This window comes from Perissodus microlepis, chromosome 17 (assembly GCF_051167445.1).
Source record: "Perissodus microlepis isolate ML-2025 ecotype Zambia chromosome 17, ASM5116744v1, whole genome shotgun sequence".
Taxonomy (NCBI): domain Eukaryota; kingdom Metazoa; phylum Chordata; class Actinopteri; order Cichliformes; family Cichlidae; genus Perissodus; species Perissodus microlepis.
This window is the reverse complement of record NC_140477.1, coordinates 32,695,383-32,709,987: the sequence shown is the minus strand read 5'-3', so window position 1 is coordinate 32,709,987 and position 14,605 is coordinate 32,695,383. Positions and strand designations below refer to the sequence as shown.

Sequence of the window (14,605 nt, the reverse complement as noted above, 5' to 3'; positions counted from 1 at the left end):
GATTCAAAAGACAAAAGCATAGAGTTATTAATAATGATTAGCTTTAATCTTATACCTATTGGGCGTGCAATCTTACATATGCTGACTGTCAAGTTTTAGATTTTGTCAAAATCAGAAAAGTATATTAAGCAAAAGTACACTTATTTTTGTCTCTGTTTAAAAATAATAATAATAATAATGGATTGCATTTATATAGCGCTTTTCCACTATTCATTCACTCTCACATTCACACACTGGTGGAGGCAGCTAGCAGCCACAGCCACAGCTGCCCTGGGGCAGACTGACAGAAGCGAGGCTGCCATATCGTGCCATCGGCCCCTCTGGCCATCACCAGTAGGCGGTAGGGTAAAGTGTCTTGCCCAAGGACACAACTACCAGGACAGAAAGAGCTGGGGATTGAACCGGCAACCTTCCGGTTACAGATGAGCTTCCCAACCCCTATAACCACGGTCGTGGAACCAGATTATATTCTACGTCTCTTAAAAAGTCTCATTGCCTTTACATGTATGCACATTTATTTCTCTAACTAAACAATAATACTGTTAGCTGCCTAGCTTCCATTGTCACAATGGTGGGATTTCAAACTTGATACTGAGAACCAGGAACATACATGATACTTTATGGAACTTTGGTATTGAAAGGTACCAGAAGCTTCAGTTTTGGTGACATCCAGACAAATGTGAACAATGTTTAAATGTGAGGCTGTAAGAAGGAGTAAGAAAGATATCAATATCATCATTGCAGCTTTTTACCTGCAACAACTCACTTTCACCCAAGTGTGAGGTGAAAGTAAAAACATATGAAACATATGAAATAAAAGCTGTTGTTGCTGCTGTGCAAATGTAGCTCTGTAGTGTGAAATGTCTCCCAACTGCTGTCCTTTTACTGCCAGCTTCCTCCATGCTATGTTAGCACTCTGGCTAACAGCTAGTACTCTGCTGCCGTTGCATGGTGTAGTTAGCTAAATAGAACTGAATTGAATAGAAATGCTGTAGATCAGTGCATTGTCTCCAGTATCTTATCCAGCTATTTGGGATCCAACCAGTATCTGATCCAGATATCAGACTGGCACATCTCAAGTCAGAACAACAGATGGACAGAGTGGAGCCTTTTCTACGAGTCATAAAACATTTAACTTTTGCAACGATATAGTGGGATCATTGCTGTCTATGTGTCTGTTTAGAAGCAGATTGTATTCCACATCTCTTAAACACTCTCTTTAAACAGGCTGTAATCCTCTTCCAATGTCATTATTCTAATAGCCTGACTATTGATCCCCCCCCCTCCCCCTCTGCTCTTCTGTCTCTCAGCTATCTCTCCCTTGTGCCATAACCTATTTGCCCTGTACGATGAGCTCACTGGCACTTGGTATCCCCCAAACTACGAGTTCAAGGTCACAGATGAAACCAGTATCAAGTTCCACTATCGCATGAGGTAAGAATGATGTCACGGCAGCAAATGAGCGCTCTGGAGTAGGGATGGGTACCGATATCCGGTGCCATTATGGCACTGGTTCTGACATAAACTGTAGTAACCAGACCGAAAAGCAGCGCACATTTCGGTGCTTTATTTCGGTGCTTGTTTTTTTTCCCTGAGATGACATACACTTTGGATTCTAGCCAATCATTTTACCTTTCCAAGGATAGTAGGCGGGCCCAGGTACGTACGTTCTTTTAGAGCAGAGCTACAGATCAAAAATGCCCAAGGTGATGCGGTCAGAAGTCTGGCTTTGCTTCACAAAAGAAGCAAACTCAGCAGCCTGCAACAAGTGCTTTAAGGTGATACTGTGCAAAGGAGGTAACACCTCGAATCTGATGAAACACCTGGCGACGCATAGCGTTTTTTTTTAAAGCCGAGAAATGCACCGTATTTGATAGCTTGCTACAAGACCTCACACCGAGCACATCTACTGCGGGTGTGGTAAATCTCCATTAGTGAGTTAGTGCGGATCGCCTCGTGCGTGCGGCTGGACGGTGCTTATCATTTTGCAGAAATAAAATAAAACCTAAACGATACCCATCCCTACTCTGGAGTTGAATACTCTAATTTTCTGTCATTTGTGAATTGTTTCCTGTATTGTATCAGAGGGTGTACATTTCGTGATACCAGAAGAGAATACTGCAAATAAAGTTAAACACTGCCAGGCTTCCTTTGCTTTAGTTGACTTAATAAATCTAAAACCCCAGCAGGAAGCAATGGGTTTCACATTATAAACTTTCTCTGTAAAGCAGCACAATTTGCTTCAGGCTCTGTGCATACTCACATAAAAAGGGGCATTTCATGGGTCATTCATGTTAATTATTTTATTGCTGAAAGTGCACTTGGGGCTATTGTTTGTTTTTTTGTTTGTTTTTTTTCCGCTAAGGTGATGACTGCACATTAGAGCTCTGAACTGGAGACATTTAAAAATTAAATATTATTGCCCCATAACCTGCCTACAGGCAAACGCAAATTGCTTTTGCCTGTAGGCAGATCAAAGGGAAATTATCTTTATTGACTGAACAGGTATTCTTAGCATGTGTTCTGTATTATGCAATGCAACACAGTTTGTAATTAATTCTATGGTTCTATTAAGGTACAGCTTAACAGTTTTCACATATAAAACATATTTCCCCTATAGCGACTCGACTGTATTTAGAACATGCCGTAAATGAAAGAGTCAGCTTGTGCTTTCAGCTGATTTTAAACCGTAACTGGTCAGGGGCAGGTTAATGTGGTCTTTCGCAACACATAATACTCTGACTTTAAGCTCGACATAGCTCGCTAAGCTGTAATCCCTTCTAGCTAATAGGAGGGACTTGGTTGGGTCCCCTGACAACCCCCCTGATAACCAGCTAGGACAAGTTGCATACTGTATGATGCTCCGAGCCCGATAAAGCCTGACTCAAGAGGTATGGGCTAAAAAGCGAGATTATAGCTTACATCTCAGAGCATCATGCAGTATGCAACTTGTCCTAGCTGGTTATCAGGGGGGTTGTCAGGGGACCCAACCAAGTCTTTACAGGCCAGACAGAATATTAGGTGCTGGAATCTGGGCATTGCAACTTAGGCAGAAATTAAAGACGGGAACCTTGACTTGCCTCCTCCTAGCTAGGAACACTGTCAATTAGGTATGGAATCTCTCCTCGCTTGTTGGGATAGAGCAGTGGTTCAAACTGTATTAAAGCAACCATGTCCCAAAAACCCAAAGACGCTATTAAGACTAAATTATTTTGTTTCACTTTTGTTTAGCACAAGCTAAGAATCCAGACTTCTGGATAGGGCAGAACTGCTTCCTTATATGGTTTTTTTCTGTACTTGTAAGCCATTCTGTGTGTTCTGATATAAAACAAAAACTTGTCAGCATCAGACATTTTTTCATAAATAATAATAATAATAATAATAATGGATAAATGGATAAATACGAGTGCTCTTTAAGTAAGATGATAGGATAAGATATTTCACAATAATAGAATAGAATAAAAATGTCTGGACCAAATGATCTATTTGTGATTGATTGGGGAGTTTGGTCATTTCTGGATTACAGCTTTAGTTTTTGCAGCGAGAATTTGTTGTTACTGTGGCGTGTTTTGAACCCCAAATTGAAATGAAACATTTGTTAGACCTTATTTAAAAAAAGACAAAGGAAAGCCAACACAGGACTCAGCCGAAGGTCAAGGTTAGTGAGGGAGTTGTTTTGCTGCTCATAAAATAATATAGTCTTACAACAGCTATAAAAGGAACTAAAAATAGGAACAGAAAGCAGTTTGTTCGCGTGATAATGGCAAAGTATTGCACCAGACTTCACCCAGTGAAGAATACTTCAGTGAAGAGTTTACTTTGCCAGTTTTTTAAAACCAGTAAAATAATGCCATATTTGTACTTGACTCTACTACCCCACTGTACAACTTGAGTAGCATGTCATGCAAAGAGGAAAAAAAACACTGTGGTGTCAATTACACTTCCTCTTTATCTGTGCTCTGTTTTGACAATAGCTAGTAGAGGGAAAATCAAGTGTACATAGAGCCTAACTGTGGTGCACATTTTGTGTATGAGCTTCTTGTATCAAAGTGCAGCCACCTAAAAACAAGTGAGTTATTATGATCATATCATGATATGAACATGGTCTAAACAAAGCACACACAAAGATAAAAATACCATCAGGATAGATTTATATAAGGTCAGAAAGTGGCAAAACAGAGCATCGATACAGATGTTTAAAAAAAAAAAGTTGTAATATTAGAGAATATCGGATGGCATATTTGACAGTATTAATATCTGCCGGAGGTTTCTTCCTGTTAAAAGGGAGTTTTTCCTTCCCACTGTCGCCAAAGTGCTGCTCATAGGGGGTCATATGATTGTTGGGTTTTTCTCTGTATCTATGAAGCGCCTTGAGGCGACTTTTGTTGTGATTTGGCGCTATATAAATAAAATTGAATTGAATTGAATTGAATTAATATATCAGGTTGATCAGGTTTTATTAAATTCATGACTTTTTATTGAGCAAATTACTTCTTACTCTTCTTTTCATTCATTTTTCAGTGTTGCTTTGATTTAGGTTCCTACTGTTTTGTGCATTGCCCTTTGTCTATTGTTGTTCTTTGAAGGATGTAGACAGATACATGTTGTACACGTATTTCCTCTGTAAAGCACAGGCTAGCTTTAAAATTGCTTCGTTTCAGAGAAAACAGGAAAACGGGTCAAAAAGTAAAAGAAAAAAAACAACAACCAAAAAACCAAAACCTCAAACCTGAGATGGTGGTGTCACTGCCCAGCACTGAAACGCTAACTGGAAAGTCAAATGGAGATGACAGATTAAAAGAGTAACAGAGTAAAAGTCAGCACGGACAGTTTTACATTTCAATCACTCATCATCAGTAATGTGATGCAGACCCACATAAAAAGAAAAACGAAGAAACCAAAGCCATAAATTCCCTCATGTGTATTTATGCTGTGCTGTTAACCAGTCCTCTATCTCTCTGCTGTCAGGTTTTATTTCAGAAACTGGCATAGCTCCATTGAAGGAGAGCCGTATGTCTGGAGGCACTGCATCAGTAAACTCAAAGGAAACAGCCCACAGAAAATACCAGAGGGAACACCGTTACTGGATGCTGACTCCTTGACTTACCTGTTTACTCAGGTTTGTGCTTGCAAGGTTTAGTTTAGACCCTGAATTATTATACTGGTTTTTGTACACAAGCTTTTACCCATTCATTGTTGCATGTATCAAGAATATATTATCTCAGATCACAGAAAGATCCACTTTGACTCGACTTAACATTTGAATGTTTTTGGTGTATTATTTTCTTCTTAGTTTTACTTTAAAATCCCATGAAAACACATTATCAATGAAAGCTCATTTTAAAACAACATCAGCTGGTACTCGTGTTTTTTTTACAGTGTGTACGATCAGTTTTCCATTAGAGTTCTGTTATGATCAGATGTGTTTGCTGTTTGTCTGATTATCTGCTAAGGATAAATGTATATTTGTTGCACAGAGCCAAAATGACTTTCAGACTGGCGTAGTTCCACTCAGGAGCCCCCAGTCAGAGGCAGAGCAACATGAGATAGAAAACGAGTGTTTGGGCATGGCTGTGCTTGCAATCACTCACTACGCCATGAACGAGAAAATGCCTCTGTCCACTGCTTCCCATGAAATCAGGTAACACAGCTTTTTGATTATTGCCAAAAAAAACGACACCTACTACTAAAACACAGAGAGCAGCACAGTGTTTTATTGTATGGACAAAAATGTTTATGCATTCTGTCTTGATCCCCTCCTCTCCCCATTTCCCAGCTACAAACGTTTCATCCCAGATTCGCTGAACCGCAACATTAAGCAGCGTAACATTCTGACACGGATCCGCATCAACAACGTGTTCAAGAAATTCCTCACTGAATTCAACAGTCGCACAGTAAAGGACAGCAACATCACGACATACGACCTGAAGATCAAGTACCTGGCCACGTTGGAGAGCCTGGTCAGCAGCATGGGCAGCGAGGTTTTTGAGCCTTCTTCACTTAGTGTAATTCAGGAGGGAGACTTCTGCAATGGAAGTTACTACGGTAAGTAACTGGAGTGGTGAGAAGGTGCTAATCATGATTTTAGTTTCCCAGGGAGTGTTCCAGATTTGTGACATACAACAGCTCAGGTTGTAGAAAAAAGCACCCTGGCATTTTATTTTTTGACTTCCAGCATGACCCAAATTTTTCAGAAGATTTTGAGTAACGAAAGATTCAAACAGTTACTGAGTTAATCCCTGTTAGAGTTTGAGACCAGTCAGGGAATAATACATATAAAGAGGAAAACTGTAATTGCTACTCTACCACAAAACTGAGATAACTGCTTGTCTTTACTGTCCTCTGACAGTAGTTTAATTAGCTGCATTGATCTATAGTTGGCAGTGGTTTGGTATGTTTACATGTAGGCTACCTGTGGTGTCCCACTAGCAGATCTGCAAGAGAGAGAAAAAAAAAAAGGTTTGCACCTTGTTGACATCCAAATATACCCAAGACACAGTGAGAACTTTTGCAATGGCTAAAAAACAAAAGTGAAAGAGGATGTTTACACATTGTAACATTAACCCACTTATGACCCACCCCGTACTTTTCTAAATAATGTGTGAAGATTACAAACACTATAGGGCTGATTACTGAAAGTAATCTGGGGATCTGAATTTGTTTGTTTGTTTTTCCCTTTCAAACATAAAGTCACCATAGTTAATAACAGATTATTTTGTAAACAGTCTTTGTGTAAAATGTTATGTTTCTATGCAACTACTACAATATATTTTTGCTATGTTTACCTGTTTCCAGGATATTATAATCAGAGTCTAGGACACGCTCAGAGTCAGAACATGGAGGCAAGCCGTGACATGCAGGTCCTGGTTACCGGCACCACTGGTATTTCCTGGAGGAAGAAACCCGCTACAGTGAGTAAAAACCTCAAGGGTCTTTAGTTTCACAATGGTAAATTGAGTAGCAAACAAGTAGTGGACAGATCTCTAACCTGTTATTTGAGAATCCCAGAGACGGCACACCCATTTAATCTGGCCTTAATTTATAAGCAAATGAGGAAAACTTAACTTACTGGTGGGTGTTAACAAGTTCATACAAACTTCAGTAAGTTAGGAAATGTGTGCAAAATTGATAAATGTAATCAGTGGCTTTAATAGAAATATTAAATGTTAAACATTGTAATATTTAAAGTATTTTAGTAAAACATTTTAACATTTTATTTTAACATCGCTTAATCACTCGATACATCTCTGATGCACTGAGATCTGTTACAGAATGTCATTGAGACTTTGAAAAGCATTTTCAGATTGGCTAAGAAAAAATTATAATCGTGGTTAATTTGGTGATTTGTTTATGAACACTGCTATGTTTGCTTTGTAAACAGTCGTCTGTGGCCTGTAGAGAAAAAGGAAAGTCAAAGAAGAACAAACATGATGCAAAACAGAAGACTGACAAAAAGAAAGATGCAAACGAAGGCTGGGTGGTCTTCTGTGACTTCCATGAGATCACGCATACTGTCATCAAAGAGGCGATGGTCACCGTCTATAAACAGGACAACAAGAAGATGGTGAGACTAATGTGTGTGTGTGTGTGTGTGTATGTGTGTTTTTCCTTTAGTGTTTGCTCAAATGCTCACTTAAAATTTTAAAACTTTTCATTTATAAGTAAAACCCGAAATTGCAATTAAAGTGTTATTAATAATATCTTAAATAAGAATTGTATAAGGATTCATTGTTGAGAAGCCCTGTAGCTTGTTTCTTGCATTCTCTACATTGGTTGTGTTTTTGTTTTTGTATTGTTTTTTTCACCTGCCAAATCAAAGATGGCGCCTCGCTACATTTTATTAGCCATGACAAATTATTTTATCATACTTAATTGTGAAATTAAATTTGAGTTTGTCATTCATCACTGCTCATACTACAGGGCTCGAGAAGTGTTTGTAATAGCTGCTACTTTGATCACTTCTTTCCTTCCTGCTTTCCTTTATCACTCTTTGGATGTCTCTGCACTTTTCAGGAGCTGCTGTTGGATACAAGGGCAGAGGCTCTGTCCTTTGCAGCCCTTGTGGACGGGTACTTCAGGCTGACTGTGGATGCCCATCACTACCTGTGCAAGGAGGTGGCTCCGGCTTCGGTGGTACACAACATCACCAATGGTTGCCACGGACCCATCAGGTTTGTACTGGCAATTTTATTTTAGGAGGATGAGAATGTGCCACATGTAGTTTTATCAAACAAATTCATCATTTGTTGCATGTCATGTTACTGGACACGGTGATTAACTCACATCGCAGGCTGAAAAATGTCAAAGTAGAAGCTCCTATAAGAACTTCCATCAAATTTTCTTATAGCTTAATATTTCTGGGATATCTTGATTGAACAGCTGTCTCCAGTCAGGTCAGTTAAATCAAATGTCTTGTTGTTTTTCTTTTTGCAGTACGGAGTACGCCGTCCAAAAGCTGCGCCAGGAGGGCAATGAGGAGGGTGCCTACATCCTGCGCTGGAGCTGTACTGAATACCAGTACATCATCATCACTGTGGTTTGCAGTGAGGTACTATATATCTACTGATTAACTGACAAATTCACAAAACACTACTTACCTAAATTTTATTTACTAATTTTTAAATGAGAGCAGCAATTTTGGGTTGAGGGGACCACTGTAGACCGCAAATGTATTCAAGCACACACCCATCTTTGTTGGTCTCTGTTAAATTTCTACAAGCCTGTTTGCCATTCAAAAGCTTAGGAAAAAATAATTGAAAGCTGAAGAATTAGCGATCGTTAAATTCTGGCGCCCTTTTCCATAGTTTGCCGGGGGGGGGGGGGTTCTCTCTGCTTTCTTCTCTTTTCTCTCAATCTCATGCGGTTGCAGCAGATGGCTGTCCTCCCTGCTCCTAGTTCTGGCTGAGGTCTTCTCCTTTTAAAAGGGAGTTTTTCCTTCCCACTGTCACCAAATGCTTGCTCATAGAGGGTCTTTTGATTGTTGATAAAAGATCTACTTGTTTAAAATGAAAAAATTGTTTATTGTTCATCCAGATTGACTTGAGGGAGTCTCGTCCTGTGCGCCAATACAAGAACTTCCAGATTGAGGTTACCCCCAGTTCCTTCACTCTACACGGCACAGATACATCACAATCCACTCTCAAGGAGCTGCTTGAGCACCTGGAGGGCCAGAATCTGCGTAGCGACAACCTTCAGTTCCAGTTGGTCCGCTGCTGCCCCCCACAGCCAAGAGGTAAGCTTAATGAAAAATAAACAATGGAATTCACAGTAAATGAAGACAAGCTCACAGCATCGCAAATTTACATTATTATTTTCAAGACAAGAATAATAACACAAACACACGAATAGGAATAGGAACTCTGCATTTTACATCCGTAAATTGACTATTTTTAATGCACAGTCTTACTGCATATGGTAATTTTAACAGTGTTGAATTAATGACACAATAAAGTAATTTCAATGGTTCACAGCAGGTTTTTTCATACATATTGTACATGTAAAAACATGTGGCACAGTTAAGCCTATGCAGTGTGTTCTTTTTTCCATCATCATCATATAAAAGACAAACTCCAACTTTAATACTGGGTAGGATCAGGCATACAACAGATAAACCTATAAAGCTCAGGGAAACAAGTCATTCTTTTTCAGTGTGATATAAAGCGAGATTTATTTTTGTTTTCAGGATATATTGGCATGATACCGCATTTGTAAAAACTGCGTGTCATCTACTGAGAAAAGACAAAAATATGAGCACAGACATGAGTAACGATCAGTCTGTTTTACCAAGATTGGTGCAAATTAGCAGGTCAAAAACTTAATTAGACCTTAAGAGAAGCTGGTGATCTACAAAAACAATGTCAGAATGTTTGAAATTTATGGAGACTGCATGAACGATTGGTGATTATTGCAGCTGGTCTCTAGATTAAGCTGACTCAGGATGTGAAGAAGAACACTGAGCAGTGTTTGCTGTCAGATGCTGACCGAGCCACTTGTTAATGATTCAATAAAAGGACTAGATGTTGCAATTGCTGATTACTTCACATTTTCTCTATGTGAAGTGATATGTCTTGAGGAATGGCAGCCCGGAAACTTTACCAGTGGGACACATCGTTGTGTGCCTGAACTTCACAGGGTGTTTCGGTCTTTTATCACAAGCTATTCTGGCATTTTTAAGTTTCTTTTTAACTTACTTGGTTATGTTTTGGGATTAGTAATTTGATCTAGAATACAATATAAAAATTGTGGGACACATAATCAGCAGTGGACCTTGGATTCATTGGGTGTTTCGACCATTATCACTAGACACTCTCATCCAAGGAGGTCCTGCCCAAGTTATATCAATAATTCAACGTGCATTTCCTTTTTTTTTTCATGGGTGACTCACAGCCACCTTTTGAGCAACAAATCATTGTAAGATTGAGACGTAATTCTAGCTCATTCTGAGTCATAATAATGGCTTAGCTTGAAAATTGGTTTCGGATGTTTCAGAGCTCTGTGAGTGTGCACTGCTGAGAAACAATGAGCAGTGGCTTTGGTGCTTTCTGACACGTTCTTCATGGACTGCTCTTTAAATAGAAATACTTAATTACTTAATTACTTTAATTTGAAATTTGTCATTGCATCTTTATAGTGAATCCCAACAATATTTTATTTTTTACATCAAAAGACAGTTTTGCACTTTGTGCAGACTCTAAGTTGTGGATTGCTATTGAAGTTTAGGTGACTCACTGAGAGTGAAGGGAAGCAGGTCTGGTCAGGTGTGTGTGTGTTTGTCTCTGTAAAATGGTGTCAGAGAGGAAGAGAGTTGTAAATGTGGGTTTCCGGAGCCAATCTAGTGCTCTTGTGTTTACTTCACTCAGGGAAAGGTAGAGCCATTTATGCATGGATGTGTTGGGCTGCTTGTGTTTGTTCAGGGTGTTGTGGTTCTGACAGTCATCTAAATGCTGGCTGCTTTCGGTTAGTCTTTGGTCGGGATGAGCTTTAGAGGAAGACAAAAGACAGAAGTGCTGTGTTGTCTCTGCTAAAATATTTATAAGGTGTTGCATAACGCTCTGTCTACCACAATAACACCCTTATATGCTCACTTCCTGGGAATAGCATGCAGTTGACTTATTTATTGTTATTTTGGCTCTATGCAGGTTTTTGTTTATCTGTTCTGACAGTAAGATAAATTGTGAAAAATGCTGCAGGGTTTAAGAGTGGGTGAGTATGTGTTGCTTTGTAAGTATCTAGATTAAGGTGAGGTTTTAGAGGAGTATATAAAATATCTGATGGGACATGTGGGTGCAGGCTGTGTTTGGCTTTTAGCATGAAACCCAGATTGCATGTTACAGAATAGTGCTCGAGATGCTCTCCGAAATGATGGAGCACAGATGCTGGGTTTTTTCTTCCCCCTTAAACCACAGTGCGTTGGTTTTGTCACAGCAGTAGACACCCACAAACACACATGCATATAGGTAACAGGCACAAAGATACATCTTCACTTGTTCCTCCCACATGTCTCTGTATACGTAAAAAATAAACTGAATCAGTATGGTAGCCAAATACGAATATCTGTTCACGTCATTGCCACATTGACGTAATTCTTGAATGCCTGTTTTACCACATTTAAACACGGTTCTTCTTTCATCCAGAATGCCAGGGCCTATATGATCATCTGTACATTTGTAAAAGACATTACTTCACTGTAAAAATCATTCTTGCTTATACTTTTAATGTTATTGGATATTTGTATATTTTGATAATAAAGGCATGGCAGTTTTATCTTATTAAATATCAATAATATGTAATATATTAAATATATTAAAGCATCTACAGAGGTAGATTTAAAGTTTTCTAAACAGAATTTAAAATGATAAATACAGAACAGACAGACATGCCATTTTTATATGAGGGGACACAGTTGTTCGCAAAAATAAGAATCTAAAGTATATCTTTTTAATATGTAATACTTACAATCAAATCTGTTTTCTTTATGTTACAGAGATTTCAAATCTCCTTGTGGCCACCAAAAACAGAGCAACAGCCCCTAAGAGACACATGCCAGGCAATCAAGTCAGCTTCCCACGCATTCTCAAAGAGGACATTGAACAGGTACTCTTCTCTCTTCTGTGTTAGTTTCCTTTTTTTGTTTATTCTTTAAATAAATCAATTAATTACACTTTTTTACATTATTTTAAATGCATTCCGTCGCATTTTATAGTCCGGGCTCTGTTTTCTTTGTATGTGGAATTGAGAGTTACGATGTTTTTGAAAAACCTGTAATAAAATGCTGCAAAAGCCTTTCTTGTAGGAGGTATACTTTTGCTTTAATACTTTACACTATAATCTTTTGGGCTCTCTGTTGTGTCAACCAGGAGGAGCACCTGGGTATAGGTACAAAAACCAACATTTACTCGGGCACTCTGAAGGTGAAGGGTGAGGAGGAGGAGGATGCAGGATATACATCCTTCCAGGAAGTCAAAGTGGTCCTAAAGGTGCTGGGTTCTGGACACAGGGACATCTCCATGGTGAGCTCCTAAAGATGTGGAACATCCCAGAAAATTCCATCAAATTGTATCTATCCTGTAACATCTTACCATACTGAAATGTTTGTCTTTCTGTTGAAAGGCTTTTTTTGAAACGGCCAGTAAGATGCAACAAGTGTCCCATAAACATATTGTGCTGCTGTATGGAGTGTGTGTCCACCACCAGGAGAGTAAGTGCATATTAGAAGCGGTGTGGTTGTGTAAAGAGGTTCTTATTCCTGTGGCTAAGGTTTTTGACACCTTTCTCTTTGTGTACCATAAGATATCATGGTGGAGGAGTTTGTCCAGCTAGGACCACTGGATGTGTTTATGAGGAGACAACAGACTCCACTCAGCACATCGTGGAAGTTCCAGGTGGCCTTGCAGTTGGCATCAGCCCTCAGTTACTTGGTAAGAGAGGAGAACAAAAGACACAGTCCATGAAAACTTGTTTTTAGCCATGGATTGATGTCGATATTAGTTTCTTTTATTAAATGTGAAAGCGTATCCTCTTGATTATGGACGAAAATGCGTTCTGTCCCGTGTTTGTTGTAGGAGGACAAAAAGCTGGTCCATGGCTTTGTGTGTGCTAAGAACATACTGCTGGCCAGAGACGGACTCGGTAATGATGAAGGAGGGCCATTCATTAAGCTCAGCGACCCAGGAATACCAATCACAGTGCTCACTAGAGAGGGTAAGTCCACATACAGACAGGCTCAGTTTGGATTACTAAAAATGAAACTTAAATGGTTACAGAATAGCTGCCATGGAAAATTTCACAGTAACTTCCACTTTTCTAGTCAGCTGAAACTGAAAGTAAAACCAGTGGATGAGTGTCAGAAAGTCATTGTGCAATCTATAAAGAAAAAGGATGTGTAGTATCTTTCTTAAAAGTTGTTTATGTAGCATTTTCAGTCCGAGAAACATTTCACTCAGCCTCTCATCCAGGTGACTAATATAGTAATACAATAGTATAGCAGTATAGTGCATGCTGCTAAGAGCCAATGATGTGAATTATACATTGGGGAAATCATCTCTGGCTAAGCACAACACAGAAGGAAATGGCCATCTCTGATCTGTGGAGGGAGCCATCTTACAATGCTGTGGTTGTGGCCATTCCCCAACTCTCTGTGAATGGTAGTCATGACCTTTGATCAGTGGTCAGGACAGTTTGCATATTAATGATCATGAAACTGGCCTCACGTCGGGGGTGTTAGTTTCGGTCATTCTGCAAATGTACTACTTATGAGGTTGGGGAAATCTGCAGTCAGCTGAGGCTGAGGAAATCACTGAGGTGAGTTACGAAAAGTTTCTCCCACAAAATCAACTTTCTGGTATTTCCTTACGTGGATGATTGAGCGTGCATCAAGATGGATACAATCTTTGCTCGCTGTGGGGACAAAGCCTCCAGTCGTGGCCAAGTGGGTGGAATCATAAGCAGTAAGGAAGTTGACACAAGAGGGCGAGGCTCTGTGCTAAATACAGGCACTAGGAAGCTGGCTCTGGGCCATCTTGCTCTAAGTAATTACCTTAGACCCTCCTCATCCTCATCCATTATCGTATTTACTTTTTCCATTCATGACAACGTGTTTTTCAGCACGACACTGATGTCAGACCGTCTGCTTACTGTTAGTCTCGTTACTACAAATTGTATGTTTAAGCCAAAATAATCAGGATTAAAACTGCAGACATAATTAGATGATGTTTAATTTGGCATTGAAACCAGTTTAAAAACAAACCAGGACACAAAGTTTATGAAAACGACAACACATCAATGTTGGCTTGCCTGAGTGACACTTTATCTAATAAACAATTTTAAAAACGTATTTTTATTCCTGCTCATCACTTAAATGTGGGGTGACTACTGTTAGCTTTCTCTCTTTTTGCTTCTGTCGTGCCCTCATTTTCTTTCCACTCAACATAGAAAAGATACAAAATGAACATATTTCTGATGAAGCACAGGTAGTTGACCGCTTCTGTCAAAGACCATAATTTAAGCTAGGTATTGGATCAGAGAAGACAGTGCAACTAGGATATGTCTACTTTCAAATGGCTTATGTTTCTGCTTTTCTGCAAGAGCTATAAGTTGCGTGATGACC

At 39.3% G+C, this 14,605-nt stretch overlaps 1 protein-coding gene across 3 annotated transcripts in view; it reads left to right on the top strand.

Moving 5' to 3' along the window:
• jak1 (Janus kinase 1) overlaps nt 1-14,605 on the top strand; it is a 37,672-nt gene that overhangs the window by 15,828 nt on the left and 7,239 nt on the right. For all 3 annotated transcript variants that reach the window (XM_084910032.1, XM_084910031.1, XM_084910030.1), the window contains exons 3-16: nt 1,311-1,434; nt 4,969-5,119; nt 5,478-5,641; nt 5,777-6,045; nt 6,796-6,911; nt 7,382-7,564; nt 8,014-8,171; nt 8,434-8,548; nt 9,034-9,232; nt 11,984-12,093; nt 12,357-12,509; nt 12,610-12,697; nt 12,790-12,917; nt 13,062-13,200. In XM_084910032.1, the coding sequence (XP_084766158.1) occupies nt 1,311-1,434; nt 4,969-5,119; nt 5,478-5,641; nt 5,777-6,045; nt 6,796-6,911; nt 7,382-7,564; nt 8,014-8,171; nt 8,434-8,548; nt 9,034-9,232; nt 11,984-12,093; nt 12,357-12,509; nt 12,610-12,697; nt 12,790-12,917; nt 13,062-13,200 (2,097 nt within the window). The remainder of the gene's footprint in view (nt 1-1,310; nt 1,435-4,968; nt 5,120-5,477; nt 5,642-5,776; nt 6,046-6,795; nt 6,912-7,381; nt 7,565-8,013; nt 8,172-8,433; nt 8,549-9,033; nt 9,233-11,983; nt 12,094-12,356; nt 12,510-12,609; nt 12,698-12,789; nt 12,918-13,061; nt 13,201-14,605) is intronic.